At 36.8% G+C, this 16,782-nt stretch overlaps 1 protein-coding gene across 4 annotated transcripts in view; it reads left to right on the plus strand.

Moving 5' to 3' along the window:
- Window positions 1-16,782, plus strand: part of plppr1 (phospholipid phosphatase related 1) — a 112,316-nt gene that overhangs the window by 66,236 nt on the left and 29,298 nt on the right. For 3 of the 4 annotated variants that reach the window (XM_047372729.1, XM_047372730.1, XM_047372727.1), the window contains exon 2: window positions 7,429-7,539. In XM_047372729.1, coding sequence (XP_047228685.1) covers window positions 7,480-7,539 — 60 coding nt within the window. In that variant the 5' untranslated portion in view covers window positions 7,429-7,479. Of the gene's footprint in view, window positions 1-2,705; window positions 2,970-7,428; window positions 7,540-16,782 lie in introns of all 4 variants that reach the window. The other variant, XM_047372728.1, reaches the window with a different exon arrangement.

A 16,782-nucleotide genomic window follows, 5' to 3' on the forward strand; every position in this document is an offset into this window, starting at 1 on the left:
CCCCTTCACTAACTTAGACTGTGCATCTCCGTGTAACACGGCTTGAGAAAAGTCTACTCCACCTCCTTTAATTTTACCATTCATGCTTTAATTGAAACATTTTCCAAACTCTGCTTCATAACTCTGCTTTAAAACAGAGAGCTCACACCAAGTGTGAGCTCTTTGTTTTTAATTGCAGTGCACACTTGCCACCATTTTCAAATATGCTGTCAAAACTTTATTACGTACAAGGGAGTAGGTTTTAAAAACATTGCCCTGCAATCATTTTAGAGCCAATGTGGGTACCCTGAGTAAATCAGTGTTTGTGATCTGTTTGATCTCTATTTTAATTTCTTATCCAATTTTAAAATCTGTGGGAAAAAGTCTAAAGGACTCTGTCTGGGTGAGCTGTTCAGTTAAATTTAAATATTTGGCAACATTTTTAGTTGGTCTTATTAGACGTTTTCCATTGCATCACACTAAGAAAAAAATGTATAATGTAACGTGAGAATGCTGATGGGTCTACAACCTGTATTTGATTCCCAGCGAGTGGAATAAAGAGAAAACTAACTTGTCAGCTGACATTAACATATTTTGAAGAGGAGAGTAGAAGTTAATACATTTATTTTGCTCTGCTGTCTTTACTATTTTGGCTTTCAGTCAGGGCCTTTTCAAACTCATTGGGTGGTTATTAAATACATGTTGAGCTTGGGGGCGATTTGTGTGAAGTAACAGACTGTTAGCCTTAATGAAAAGAGTCTGAGTATTTCTGTTAGTATGATCTGATAAAAGTCTGTGCTTAACTCAAAATTCCATGGCTCACCTGGACTCACCTCACAGCAAAATCGGTTCTACTACAGTGGCACTTAAGTCTCATCTTAAACTGATACTTCGCTGAAGCAGCTTTTGATTTAGTATCATGAGTTCACGTACATCAATAATATATTGGAAATCTGATGGACCTAAAATAAACTTCAGCGGTGCTTTTAGCTAAAGCTATAGTTTACAGAGATACAGTGTTACAGAAGTTACATAAGATCATAAGTATCTCATTTTACAAAAGTATGTATGTAATACATAATATCATTTACCATGGCACTGTAAAGGTAGTCCCCAATACTTGGAGAATACATGGGGAAAAATGTGTAATTACAAGCCCTGGAAGTTTCTCCAAAACAAATAAAAAGACAAGATAGAAATGTGTCAAAGAGTATCACAAGAAGCCAACAGCAACATGGAAGGAGCTTCAGGAATTGCTGCCTAGGTGTTTAGGTGTGACAACCTTGTATATACTGCAGGTCTGGATTAAAGATTAGCGCCCCAAGACAGACGCCTTGTTGTTTAAATAAAACATCCAAGCCTAGGTTAAATCCCCTAAAAAACGTGTTGCGTAATGTGTTTATGGTGTGACGAAACCGCACCAAAACATATCCACAGTGAAAAATGGTGGTGGCAACACTGTGATCTGGGGTTATTTTCTTCAGCGGGAGTTGGCTTTTTTGCCAAACTAAATGAAAATATAAACAGTTCAAACAACCAGTCAGCTTTGACCAAAAACCTTCAGGTATCCTCAAGAGGCTTAGGAAGCTTAGGACACATTTTCTTTCTCAGGTTAACTGTGAGCCTTCATCCAAATAATGAAAGAATGTCATCATAAGATATGATAACATTTTATAATGGCTTAGCCGGAGTACAGATGTAAATCTGCAATGAAATATATAGGATCACCTTGAGCTGTGGACAAGATATGTCCTCAAGATTTGATAATTCTGGACATAAGGTTTTAAAGGGATTTATCATTACCTCATTTTTTTAGGTCACAAAACCTGGCATGTTAGCAGGGGTGTGTAGACTATTTAGAGTCTGATTGGATGGATGGCATCTGCATAACAAATTGTATATCTTGCCACAAATTCTTAATTGAATTTAGGTCTTTGACTGGGCCATGCTTTATTCTATTAGCTACCATTCCATTTTAGCTACTGCTGTATGTTTAGGTTTGTCAAATCTTTTGCAGCCCCTCAGGTTTTTCTCCAGGGTCACTCTGCATTTAGCTCCATGCAGCTTCCCTATCCCTACATGTATGCAACTTTCCCGGGAGAATAATATTTGTTTGAATTTAGAGAAAAGGTCTGAAAACACACAGTTTTCATTGGTGTTTTTTTAAGCAAACCAATTTGTAAGTTTTGTTCTATAATGAGATTTTGATAATGACTTCAGTGTTTTATTTTGGAATTCATTTGCTTTTTAGTATTCATTTACAGTGCACCAGCAGCCTATGGCAGAATTCGCAGCTTGAATGGGTATCCATTCAACTGGATACCCATGTTGAATGGGTATCCAGTAAATCACAGAATGTATAAAACAGAATCACATTTACCACAGAAATCAGAAATATTCATAACTGCTTTATGTGTTTGACATTTACTTGCTTGGTTTATTTTGATAGTGGTTTTATTGACTGATTGCAGTGCAGGAATTACAAATGAATATTTTCAACAGTTTAAGAGAAACCATAAAAAAGCCCTCATGTTGCAGTATGTGACGGAAAAAAAAAAAGAGTACATCTCATTAGTACATTGGCTTTTTCACCACAATAGAAATACAACTATTAAATGTCTTCTGGGCAACTGAGTTTTTCCCTGCTGGTGATATGAAAATCAAAAGCATTGTTTTTTAGTAGGACTGTTTTTTATAGTTTTCTTCTGTTTTTTTGTGCCATACAGGCTCCTTTGGGCTTGCAAGCCTTTTCAGGTGGATGCTCGCAGCTTCAGTGAACTGTGGAGAGCATCCATAAAACAGAAAACCTCAGTTTAAATTCACTCGACAGCTCACCGCTCAGTTGAAGTGTCCTTAAGCATGAGTTTCCTCCTGCTCTGCGACGACAGCGAGTTAATGCTTGCACTGATCTTCCTTCAAGCGAAGACGAGGATAAATTAGAAAACGGTATAGAGTGGAATGATCCGTATGGCCGAAGACTTCCGCTACAGGTAGTATTTCATTGACACTCTGACAGAGATTTGTTTTGCTGAAGCTCCGGTGAAGTGCTGGGACGCGAACTGATTTCTGGTATCTAATGTCGACCTGAGCAGCCTGGGTAGAGTATTAAATGGGTCGAGGATAGCCACTTAGGGACTGATTAGACCTGTCAACATCAATGTTGGATCTCTGGATGTAATGTCTGAAGGAGATTGAAGTGTTTGGTTTCAGATTGGAAATGGAGTTCGATGCAGTGAACCTGAGAGGTTTTCAGTAAACAGACTGATTGTTTTAGTCTGGAATAATATTACAAAACACCAGTAATAATAGAAACACATGTTTTTCTACAGCAGTAAAACAATAGTTATTAATACATCTTCATAATGTGTAGCTGGCTTTTTCTTGCAAACAGAGAAGTGACAATATTTTTCAACTTCCACTTTTGGTTACATGAGAGCATCACAAACTGCCAATCTATTTAAACATAACTGATTGATCACTATAATCGTGTGCTGTTTAAACAGTACAGTAGATTATTTAATGTTACTGGTGTATAGAAGAAGCCTGTTTGAAAACGCTTACATTTTATTTTTTTGATGTTTTGTGTTTATGGGGCTCTGACTGTATGCAGTAAAAGTATTGCAGATTAATCTTAAATACTATCTATCTTCAGTTTTATCATTATTGTGAAAAATGTCACAAATTATCTTGCTAAAATTTAAATTCTGTATTGCACTTCTGCAGCACTCCCTCCTGCCAGTTTCCAAAGGAATGGCCACTTTCCTCAGGAGCTGAAGTTGTGCTCATGGAGGTCAACTATCAGTCAAAATCTTTTAAGAGCTGAGTTTAAAACTCCTGTTTTGCTAAATTCCAATGCTGGAGAGTTTAATGGTTAAGACCCATCATTTAGGATGATGTCAGGAAGGGCAGTTAGGTCTGTTCCTAGATAACCTTGTCACCTTTGAACTCAAGAAGGGTTTGGGTCATAAAGCACAGACTCTTTGAAGTTGAGATAACACAGTCATGTTCTGGTATAAATACTGTGTGTAAATGTTGTTCGGGGCTCTGTTTAACTGACTTGCTTGGTGACAGAGTCATTCAAACGCTGAATGCCTTTGAATAAAACTTATTAAGACAAAGTCCGGATTTTCTCTTCTTGTGAGTCAACTTCTCTCCACTTTGATAAGAAATTCCACAACACTCATCTTAATACTCAACCCAAAAAAATAAAAATACAGATCTGTAACCTAATTCTGACTTGTGCGGGAATACTATAATATTTTCCACAAAATCCATAACCTTAACCACTTTGGGTCTTAAATGTTGCCAGGCCGTGTTCGTAAATCTGCTCTTTTTATTCTGTTTAAGTTTCTTTGGCAGTGCTGTTAGTGCTGATTACTGATCAAGATTGTAAAGTGTTCATGCACACACAGGGTTGTTGAATCAGATGATATCAGATCATCTGTTTGCAAGGATTCTGGCAATAACAAGCTTTTGTAGTCAAACTGTCTTCCAATGTTGTGACCTTCTACAATAAATAAGAATGCGTCAGAGGGGTGATATATATTTTCTGATTGAGATGTTTATGGTGATGTAATGAACTGGCTCTGAGCTGGCTCTCTGGTTGTGGAAAACTAAATCCGATCTTTTATAGAACCACTTAAGAACTGCTCCGATGATAAAATGCTCTGTGTGGTTTTAAGCATTGGACAACTTCCAGCAAGGTGGAGAACATCGGCTTTGGAAGAGTTTGAAAACAAAAATGTTTTTCCTTTTATTTTTTTATTTTTTATTTTAAAACTGAATATAAATAAGTTACAATATAAGGCTATATCTCACTTAAATTATAGAAATTATACCATACATGTTGTTGAATTGAGGAATTTGCAAGAAAGTGTGCATTAAGAGAAATGGAGTTTTGACAAAAATTCAACATGGAAGACTCAGCTTCACTTCCGGCTCCGTCTAACTACTCCACCATGTTCTCTGCTCCAACCAATCAGCTCCTGATCTATATTCCTCTTCAGCCAATCATCCCTCCAGGCTTCCCTTTAAAAGACCTTCATAGCAGAATCTTCTGCTCTTCAGCTGAGCTTCGACATATTTGCGTCTTGATTGCAAATTATAAGTCTCAGAAATGTAGCTACACTTAAATCAAAGCCACTGAAGTGGCTGCTTGGACTACAGTTTGAGCCTGTAGCCTCCACTGACAAATATTTTTCCTTTCAGTAACCTTTTACAGATTTTATTATTAATTTGGCTTTTGTTTTAAACATAAAACAGACACTTTAAATGGCTAACCTTGTGTCCTTTGTTCTCAGTAATTTAAAACTTAGTGTTCCCAGTTCAGCTGAGTTGTGGTGCTTTCAAAGACCAAAGAAAAAGTAATTTTTAATTGTCAGGCCGATCACCAGTCAAACCAGTTTACCTGAAAGTCAGCCTGGTAAATGAAGGTAAATCAGGTACATCGTCAATTGGTCACATTTGAAAACGCTGTGTATCCTATTAATGTTTTCTACAGATTGTTTTTGTAATTCAAGTTGTTACATCTAAGGTTAGTTGACCACTTTTCTCTTCTACCGCTCCTTTGTAAAGACATGTGATTCATGTCATTACAATGGAGACAGCGTGAACAATGGGTTATATATTTTAACACCAATTGGTTCATTGGTTGAATTGGTGCTATAAAGTTTGTTTTCTTAAGCGGATAAGTTCTGCAGAAGCTGTTAAAGTGCTAGATTCTGTGTTCACTGCATTCATTATTCAGGATTGTGCAGTGAAACCTCTGAAGCATAAATTAGGAACTTCATTCCCTAATGGACAATTAAAGTTAATTACAACTTCATAAAACATTCATGATCACCTAATTTCAGTTGATGGTCAGAGCTTTAAATCAAAGCTGTCTACAGCATAATCAGACGTCTTTGGGTTTCTTAATATGCTTTTAAAAACCAGCATTTCGCTTAAAACTAACAGGGACTTCTTACTTGTACATCAGTTAACTGAAGCAATATTACATGTCAGAGAGAAGCCATTTCTGCCTATTTTACAAAATGACAGTTACAAAATGATTTAGAAAGTCGTTTCTGTCCGTTTACAGGGAGAAATCAGGGTTGGTTTCAATAAATGTGAAAACAACTGTTGTCTTTGAGTTCAAATGGGTTTCCTTGTAATATTTTGATGTTCTCAATTAAGGACATAGTGTTTTCTGTATTTTTAAAATGTAGTTTTTGCATTTCATTTAGCGTACAAAAACGTGTTGGTTTTAATTAACAATCAAACAGGAACCATTTGCTACAGCTGCTCTTTAAAATACATTTCAGCCTGTCTTCTGAATTTTGAGCACTGCAGCCTCCTACTATGCACGATTAACCTTGTATCCATCCAACAACTATCCTTCTATCTGTTTCTTCTAAGAACCTCCAGCTCTAGAAATGTCTTCATCCACACAAATGTTTTTTTTTTTTTTTGTGAAAATGTAAGAGTGGCACTTTAAAACCTTTTTTCAGACGTGTGGGGCTGTTTCCAAAGATATTGTTTCTGACCTCCTAAAACACCCTTTGCTTAGAGACTCAAGGCCAAAATTATAAATCAAAACAACTTCTGTATTCCCATAACACTGTAACAATCTGGATAGCAGCCAACTTTCCAGAATTGCTTTTGTCCCTTTTTAGATGGAAATTTAAACCTCTATAATTCTACTGAGACGACAAAAATGAAACTTTATTGTACTTTTTTTCTATCTTTGTTTGCAGTGGAGATACCAAAATCCAAATGAATACTATTAACTCCATGAAATCAAAAAAGAAAAATGGTGATGGTATTGAGAAAGGCAATGATCTGACTGATACTGATTGAGTGTCCAGTTTTGATTATACTTCACTCTTAAAACTGTCCAATTTCATTCTTCTTTCTATGGATGCGTTCTTCTTAACACATCCACACTCACATATGTAAACATTTAATTCAGTAAATATATATATATATATATATATAACATAGAGCTTTAAAGGAAGCAAAATAGTTTGGCAGATTCCCTAATAGAGGTGGTAGTTTAGATTGGTAGAATGAAATAATTATTAAAACATCGCTGTTTATGCATCAGAGCATTTGTTGTTTGCCTGATCTTTACTAAACTCAAAGCAAAGTTCATTAAAACATACACTGTCTGTTGATGTGTTTACAGACCACAAAAAGTGTACGGTTTTGGGTTTAATATATTTCACAGATTTTTACATTTTTCTATTTATTTTGCTTATCAGAGCCAATCAAGGAAAAACTGACGGATTTTAGCTGGTTGGTTCAATACTGATAATATTAGGTCATCTCTATTCTAAGTGCTGCATCAATATCACAGTTGTTTCAAATCTTAGTTCCACTAAAACAGAATGGGATGGGTAGAAAGTATATATGTGCGTGTGTGTGATATGATCAGATGACAGCTGACACTTGATGTTTTTGTCTTCACAGAGTGAGCTTCTTTGAATCTTAAGAGCACATAGTCTCCTGGCTGGAGACAAGATGGCATCCAACAACACTTTACGCAGCTACTCCATCATCCCCTGTTTCATCTTTGTGGAGGTAAAAAAGCTGTGTGTGCATGCATGGTTCTGAGTGATGGGTCCAAAATATAAAGTCCTTGCAAATGTGAACATGCAGATGCTCCAAGAGGATTCATGATGTGCTTTCCAACAGATGTGCTGGTGTTAAGATGCAATTGTGCTGGCTAACCTATTTATTTTGATCCTGTTGCTCCTTTCCTGTTAATCAAAGGTAGTTGTTACGAAGGCTGTTTTAATTTACCCCTTCATGTAGTGTAAAATATTTTTTGTGAGAAGGAAGACAATTCACTGCTCACCAGGACTCCAGTATTATTTTCAGAATATACAGAAGCTTTGATTTGGAACAGACTGTATATGTGTGTGTGCGTGCGTGCGTGCGTGCGTGAGATAGCTCAGCAGCTATCACACACATTATGGTGCCCGCTGAAAGTCCTTAATCAGAGAGATGTCTCAGGACACATGGCTTTCTTTTCGCCTTTCTTTTGTTATTAGACTTTTACTTGCACACATTTGCCCCCTCATAGATTTCTTCAGTTTTTGCTTTTTGTCACACTTACATGTTTCATAGCATCAAACAAATCTTAATATCTGACAGTCGTATCTGTAAATACAAAATGCAGTTTTAAATCATGATTTAATTTATTAAAGAAAAAAGCCAAAACATATCCGGCCCATTGTGAAAAATTAAATGTTCCCCCTTGATGAACTGCATTTACTGGTTCAGTTTCACTAGCCACACCCGGGCCTGATTACTGACTGACTTGTGAAATTCATAAGTCAGCTAAACAGTACCTTTCTGACAACAGGTTAAAAGATATTTGAAACCAACACATCATGCCTTGATTTAAATAAATGCAGGAACAGATGAGAAGCAATGTAACTAACAGCTATTAGTCTGGAAAAAGTTGAAAGGCCATTTCTAATGATAGCCATTATCCGCAATTGAAACTTGGAGCTGTGGTGAATTTTCCCAGGAGTGGCAGACCTACTAAAATTAGTCCAAGTGCACATATAGCACTTTTCCATCAAAGTGGCCCCAATGCTTAGTCCAGGCTGGTGCTTGAGTTTGTTTATTAACCCTTGTCTAAATACACAGTTTGCTTTTTCACAGTCTGTGAGCCAAGTTGAAGCCACATCATGTTTTCCAGTTAACTACTGATTCTCCTTGTTTTTTTCTGTGATTATGTGAAGGATTGTAGTGAATGGAAACAGTTTATCTATACAAATAATAGTATTTTTCCCAGTACCCCTGGAAACAGATGCTCTAATATCACCAGCTTAATTTATCAATGCCTTTTTAAGCTACAATGGTTTCCAAAGTAAAAAAATGCTCTTGACTAAAATGAACACTTAGGTTAATCTTACCCTTGCCTAAAAACATCTTCATGATCCTCAAGACATTGGGGAAAACATTCTCTTGACCAAAGAGACAATAGTGGTACCTTGTGGATAAAGGTGCATCCTGTAACATCTTGTGTAAAACTAACACAGCCTTCCAGATAAGCTCATTATACTGATAACAAACATAGTGGTGGTATTATGGTGGTCTGGGACCTGGAATAACTTGCTGCAATTGATGTAACCATGAATTCTGCTCTCTACCAGAAAGTCTTGAAGGAGAATATCCAAATATATTTGTGAGGTTGAGCAAAGCAAATCAGGTTATCATTGAGTGGCAAATACATTTTCATGACACTCTAAACTCATTTTGTTAAAGAAATATCCTGCACAACAGTCACATTATGGCTTTTTGATGGTTGTTTTTCTAAAACTGAACCCAATCCATCTTCCTTACTGAGCCTGAGCTTTGGGTCTCACTCACAGTTTCTAACCCATTATATTGTTCTTTCAGGTAGAAGTTATTAATACACTTACCTACCTGTACATACAATTTTTACTCTAGTTGACAAAAGAGATTATTGTCCTACCAAACAACTCTAACAGATTTAAGTTGCATTACATGGAGTGATTGAGATACCAAATAAAATACCACAAAATAAATTAAAATGGTAAAAAAACATTTCTTTTTTAAATGACAAGACAATTGGAAATATTCCAGTTAATATGCATTCCTCAGTTTTATTGATTTTTGCATTATGACTCATTTCTTTTATTGCACCGACCTCTTCTAAGATCATGCCTTGTTACTTTGCAATGTGCTAATTTCCTGGTGTCAGGGCTAGAACCCGACATTAAATGTTTAATTGGGCTTTGCTAATTGTGGCTATGCAGTTTGTTTACTGATGTGTCACTGGGAAGGAAATCACTAATTACATTGTTGATGTATAAACACTTGGGTAGTTAATGCTGCCAACTGAGAGCTCGTGATGTTCAGACAGTTATGATCCTGACTTTCTCCAACAGATAGAGTTTAATGTTTGATGAAAGAGGATCAAAGTATTGATGGTTGATGAAGATTGCTCTTGCGTTGTTTAGTGACTAAGGAGCTCATATCCTGCCTTTTAAAATTATTATTTCTTTTACTGTTATTATTTAAATCTAGGTGTTGGTTTTTACATGCTTTGAATTGTTAGAAATGTTTGCTCATGTTTGGTGTGAAAGGTCTATGTTGTTCATAAGACTCTTTTTATGAGAAGACAGTCAGTGGTCTATTTGATAGAGAAAATTGCGGTTATTAAATTCTGTATACCACAGTGGTTGCTGTTTCATGGGAAATCTAAGCTCTTTACTCCATGACATCAAAGATGCAAAAAGCAAGTCACTGGTTATTAATGAAGCTCCACCAAGATTAATCTGCAATAATAATAACTTTGTTGGAATAGGGACATCTTACGAGGGTTCAAACTTAGGTTATGAGAGATGAGGAATGTTTGACAGTAAAGAAAAAATCCATATCCAAGATTTTATGAGCAGGTTGTGTCAAGTTGCACTCACTTTCTACTTTAATAGGTGCAGTTGCTTGTTAACACAAATGGCAATTACATGGCAGGCACTCAATACAGTTAGGCATCTAGATGTGATGAAGAGTTCAAAGGGGGAGCATCACAATGGGGGAAGTAAGAGGATTTAAGTGATTCTGATCATGATGGGGTTGTCGGTGCCAAAATGGAATTGTCTGAATATTCCAGAAAACTCAAATCGACTGGGATTTTCAAATCTGAAATGGTGTTGATTTCAGCTGTGACATTCAAATGACAGCATCAAAACACTTAGTTAAGTGTGTGTACAGAGAACCAAGGCAGTTCTGACGCCAAAAGAGGACGCGACCCAATACTAATTAGGTGTACTCAATAAAGTGAACGGTAAATGTATATGTAAGTGTACATTTTAAACTGTGTTTTTTTAAATAGTGATAGAAACATCAATTTGTCATTAAATATAACGATTAAGATAATTGGTAGATAACTACCAGTGTTTCTAAAAACCTTTTTTGTGCAGGCAGGTGGGCACAGAGGCCTTGGACATGAACATAGTTTGTCTTCACGTAGTGTTTGGTATACTGTGTCATCTGTACAGACCTTCGTAAGGACTATGGCTGATCAAGCAGCACATCTGAATACAATAATGTAGTACCTTGTTCTTCGTTGATTGCACATTTTCCTGCATCCTACTTGTTGTGATACTAAGAGGTGATTTAGCAAGTTAATGTCTCCATTGTGAGATCAATAAAGTCTATCTTAACTAGAAAAACAGCCAAACTGGTGATAAAAGTACTTTGTTGTTCTGCAGAAAGGCCAGACATCTCAAGTAATTATTATGCCTTACTGTTCTAATTATACTACCTATAATTCGTACTAATAAGATAACAATTATTACATATTGAATCCCATAAAAAACATATTCTTGTATAATGATTTGAACTGTTTTATTTTTGGACATTGCTTTAGTTGCAAATTCAGGCACCTTTTAGGAGTTTATGCATAATGTCATTTGATCTAAACTCATGAAGAACTGGTTTTAATGTTTTCATTCCATTATCATCAATCCGCGTTTATATTCTCCAGCTTTTCTTGGTACATTCTGCTATCAAATCTTACATCTTGCGCTATTTTCACTACTAAAACTGTTTTCTTTCCCAATCTCAACTTCATTTTAAAAAACTTATTTTAATGCAGCGCTCTGTTATCTCCCTTATTCTGTTTTTCCTTTTCTACTTAAATAGTCTTTGTCTTTTTCTTCTCCCTCTTTCCTTCTCATCCTGCCTGTCACAAACAGAAGAAGGCAGAAAGATGCCGCTGGCATGTGACCCAAAGAAAACACTGTGATTGGATCAGCCAATGAACATGTAGCTCAGTGCCATGCGCTGGGCAACATAAAAGATGGTTATTCACAAATGTGCAGCTTGTGGTCAAAATCATCATTAGCATTTTCTTTCATTACATTTTAGTGTGAGAAAGAAACTTACACTGTTAGGTAGAAATCTATAATGTAAATAAAAAAGAGAGAGAGCGGTAGAACTGTTTGCTGGGAAGCTGGAATACAGGAGATAAGATGCAATAATGAGATGCAGACAAAGGAGGAAAGAATAAATAGGAAGGAAGTGAAACATTGCTTATTCGAAACAAATAAAGGCAGATTTGAAAAGACAAACTGTAGAGACTAAGAAGAAAACAGATATAGTCTGCATGAAGTTACGTAATGCGCAGAGCTGCAGGCATACATTTCGTTAGAAACAGGTCAAAGTAGACTTTTGTACAAAAACATCTTAAAACATTATAAAAGCATTATGCCATTGGTAATATGGGCTTCTGGAAAAAAATAATGTAAGAAAAAAAACATAAAAAAATCTCAATATTTTTTTATGTTGCTCAGCATTTCTTATTTCAGCATGTAAAATTATTGAGCCTGGGATCCCCAAAGCAAGGAAACATTTTTTTTAGCTTTTATTTCATGGATGCACTGCTGAATGAGGTTTACTATGAGACAGCTGCATTCTAGATGGGTTCTGATTAGCAAACAGGCTAAGTAAAGCTGCTAGTTTAGGCAGGAAGCACATCAGTGACTGCCAGTGGAGATTTTTGTTATTTTAATTTCTGCTTCCTTTCCAAAGAAACACTGGTCTCACCACAATGTGCTGCATTTCAAATTAGATGTGAAACCAGCTAAAGCCTATAACTGTCTGATGTTTCTTCTTTAGAGGAATAGTGTCCATAGCGTGCAAGAATAAAGCAGCATTACCATACCACTAATTGCTCATTGCCAACACTTTTCTTTAAGTGAATGGATTTTAAAAATATATAATAATCATGGTTCCTTTGAAAAATGCTGATTATAATACTGTAATACTGCTTTTGAATTAAACTTGCCATATTTGCAAAAGCTGACTTTAAAAACATGTCCATTTTTAGGAAAATACATTTCCAGGAAGAATAGTGAGCTCTCATGCTGCTTCAGTTCACATCAAAAATGTAATGTCAGGGTCTATAGTTGGAAGGTCTGACTTGGATGCTTATTTCTGTCAGTCTTTTCTCTAGTCTGCTAACATAACTTGACAGTGAACTAAAAATCTGTGGGTTTGTGTTGGATTTCTGTCACATCTTTCTGATTGGCTTCATGATGTGAAGAAGTAACTTCTCGAACAATGAAAAAAATCACGGAGAAAAGGGGAAAAGACACATTAAATGGTTTTTTGCTTTCCAAAAGATTTGTTTTATTCAAGTTATTAAAAATAGCATAAAGCTTACTGTGGACAATTTAGGATAAAGGATTTGGAGATGGAAAGTGAGAAGGTAAAAATAGCAAGTATTCAACAGTTCAATTTTACTGTCAGATGGGCTTCTAAATAACTTGGTACCCACAAAAAAATATTTAAATGGGACCTTTATCTTTTACAATTTGGAGACATTAAGGGAAATTCCTCATTATACACAGCTGACTGTCAGCTCTAAGATGGGGTAAGGGATACGTGTGACTGAAGAAAAAGTCTTACATTTCTGGGCATGAGGTAACACACTAAACACATTTGGGAATCTGTATTTAAGAGTTTTCATTACAGCCATCAACTTAATACCATATTAAAAGGTATCTTCCAAGCAATGTTTTTTTATTCAATATTAATAGAAAAGCTAATTAAAATTTGTACTAATGACGCTTGTTTACTCAACACTTCCATAACCCATTATTAAGGGGACAGGTTTATTGGATCTTCTCTTCTTTTGACATCATACACAGCTGACTGACACCTGACAATAACAGGTGGGGAGGGGCTAGAGACACCCAAATTATTACCCAAACTTAATTAAACTGGAGTGAACGGTATAAAGCAGAATTTTTTTGTACCTTTAAAACCATAACTTTTTAAAACTGTAGCATACCCTGAAACTGGATACCACCCTACACCTTAATTAAATCATAGTGTGACTGATTAGTTTGATATATATCAAGAGGGAATGATATATTGAAATATAATGTTGAAAAAGTCTCACAATCCCTACAAATTGTACCAGAAACATTGAAGAAAACCCGACACAGTTTCTGGTATTCTGTTAGAAAATAATTAATTGGTATCAGGCTTGTTTCAGGGTATAAAACTATAATATTTTAACAATGAGGGATATTTTGAAACCGAAATTTTACCTACGCTTAATTAGGCAGATTAGAGTATTACAGATTAATTTAATGTGTATTAAAATGATTACAATTAGTGTCCAAATTGTTTTGGATGATTTGGTAGTTCAACACCCTTGTATCATGGTACTTTATGATTTATTAACTATTTTTGAATTGAATGTTTTGTCCTGGCTATACCTTATCCAGACACCCTGCCAGTATTCTATAAAAAGAGGTGAATGTTATACACTAATATATAAAGAATATTTGCAGAACCGTTTTATGACTGCCAGTCTCTCCAGCCTGCCGTATTGCCATACTGCTAATGCAGCATGACGTGAGCCGAGGAATGAATTTAATAGACCTACAAGTTACACTTTAAGCTACGAAAAGGACATGTGTTCAGGTGTAGAGCTGTCACACAAAGCCACCTCGTGAAAACTACAGAAAAGGGAGAGCAGTCTCCAGGGATTAGACTGCACCACTATTTTCATTTCATGGGAGTTGGCACACTTTGACATCTTTATCAAAAGGTAATTATTGGACTAACTCGACACCAAACGTGTTCTGTCATGGACTTGTTGACACAAGAACTGAAGAGTCAGTTCAAGCTGCGGAAAGCATAATTAGTTTTTGACTTGTGGCCTATTTTGGCAATCTGAAACACCCTTATGACACTTGTCATGTATAAAGGCTAACTAGTTTTTAGCCATGTGTTATATATAGTGCAGGAAAGTATAACTACGCAGAGTTTTAGCAATTCAGTGCAGACTACTAGGTTTATACACTCACCGGCCACTTTATTAGGTACACCTGTCCAACTGCTTGTTAATGCAAATTTCTAATCAGCCAATCACATGGCAGCAACTCAATGCATTTAGGCATGTAGACATGGTCAAGACGATCTGCTGCAGTTCAAACTGGGCATCAGAATGGGGAAGAAAGGTGATTTAAGTGACTTTGAAAGTGCCATGGTCGTTGTTGCCAGACGGGCTGGTCTGAGTGTTTCAGAAACTGGTGATCTACTGGGATTTTCATGCACTACCATCTCTTGGGTTTACAGAGAATTGTCTGAAAAAGAGAAAATATACAGTGAACAGCAGTTCTGTGGGCGCAAATGCCTTGTTGATGCCAGAGGTCAGAGGAGAATGACCAGACTGGTTCGAGCTGACAGAAAGGCAACAATAACTCAAATAACCACTCGTTTCAACCAAAAGCATGCGGAAGAGCATCTCTGAATGCACAACATTTTGAACCTTGAGGCTTGAGGATGGGCTACAGCAGTAGAAGACCACACCGGGTGTCACTCCTGTCAGCTAAGAACAGGAAACTGAGGCTACAATACGCACAGGCTCACCAAAATTGGACAATAGAAGATTGGAAAAACATTGCCTGGTCTGATGAGTCTCGATTTCTGCTGCGACATTTGGCTGGTAGGGTCAGAATTTGGCGTCAACAACATGAAAGCATGGATCCATCCTGCCTTGTATCAACTGTTTAGGCTGGTAGGGGCCCAAAGGTATGCCAAAAAATGTGGGGGATATTTTCTTGGGTGATATATTTCTTGGGCCCTTTAGTACCAATTGAGCATCGTGTCAACGCCACAGCCTACCTGAGTATTGGTGCTGACCATGTCCATCCCTTTATGACCACAGTGTACCCGTCTTTTTATGGTTACTTCCAGCAGGATAACGTGCCATGTTATAAAGCACAAATCATCTCAGACTGGTTTCTTGAACATGACAATGAGTTCACTGGACTCAAATGCCCTCCCAGTCACCAGATCTCAATCCAATAGAGCACCTTTGGGATGTGGTGGAGCAGGAGATTCGCATCATGGATGTGCAGCCGACAAATCTGCAGCATCTGTGTGATGCCATCATGTCAATGTTGACTAAACTCTCTGAGGAATGTTTCCAGTACCTTGTTGAATCTATGCCACTGAGGATTGATGCAGTTCTGAAGGCAAAAGGGGGTCCAACCCGGTACTAGCAAGGTGTACCTAATAAAGTGGCCGGTGAGTGTAGACATCAATAATATAACTTTTAAATAAGAAGAAAATGGAAACATGTTGCTAAATTTAAACAAGGGTGTCTTTTCCGAACCTACTGATTTTCGCCTATTATGATTTCTCTTTCGGAACTATGTTTATAAGAAGATAGAAAGACAACATTGAAAATACCTCTTGCCTTTCTGCCTTGAGGAGACATTAATTATTTATATTGTTAGCAGAGGCAGCGTCATACCTCTATCTGAGAGGAGAGTCATTGTAAAATATCTATCCATCTATTGTCCATACCCGCTTATCCTTGCAGGGTCACAGGGGAGCTGGTGCCCATTTCCAGTGGTCGCTCGCTCGCTCACTCACTCATTCACTCACTCATACATAAGGGTAAGTAGAGTAACCAATTACCCTAACATACATGTTTTTGGACTGTGGCAAGAAGCCGGGATACACATAGGGAATGCACAGTTAACACAGTTAGCATTACAACAATAGCTGTGTCTTTTTGTGTATTACAGAGAATGTAAATCTGTTTCTAAGATTTTTTTATAAAAGGCTCCAAACATTGCCAAATCCAACTGGATTAGGAGCCTTTTATAAAAAAAGCATGTTCCATGACAGAGTTCGAAAGCTCAGTTGCTCACCTTTGCTGTACTCCGTTCAGCCTTCCTGTTATCTGCTGAAAGTATTGCTCCCTCTCATCCTCACATAGCTTTGACATGTGCTAGAAACAAAATATCTTTACAA

The sequence above is a fragment of the Girardinichthys multiradiatus genome, chromosome 8, assembly GCF_021462225.1.
Source record: "Girardinichthys multiradiatus isolate DD_20200921_A chromosome 8, DD_fGirMul_XY1, whole genome shotgun sequence".
Lineage (NCBI taxonomy): Eukaryota > Metazoa > Chordata > Actinopteri > Cyprinodontiformes > Goodeidae > Girardinichthys > Girardinichthys multiradiatus.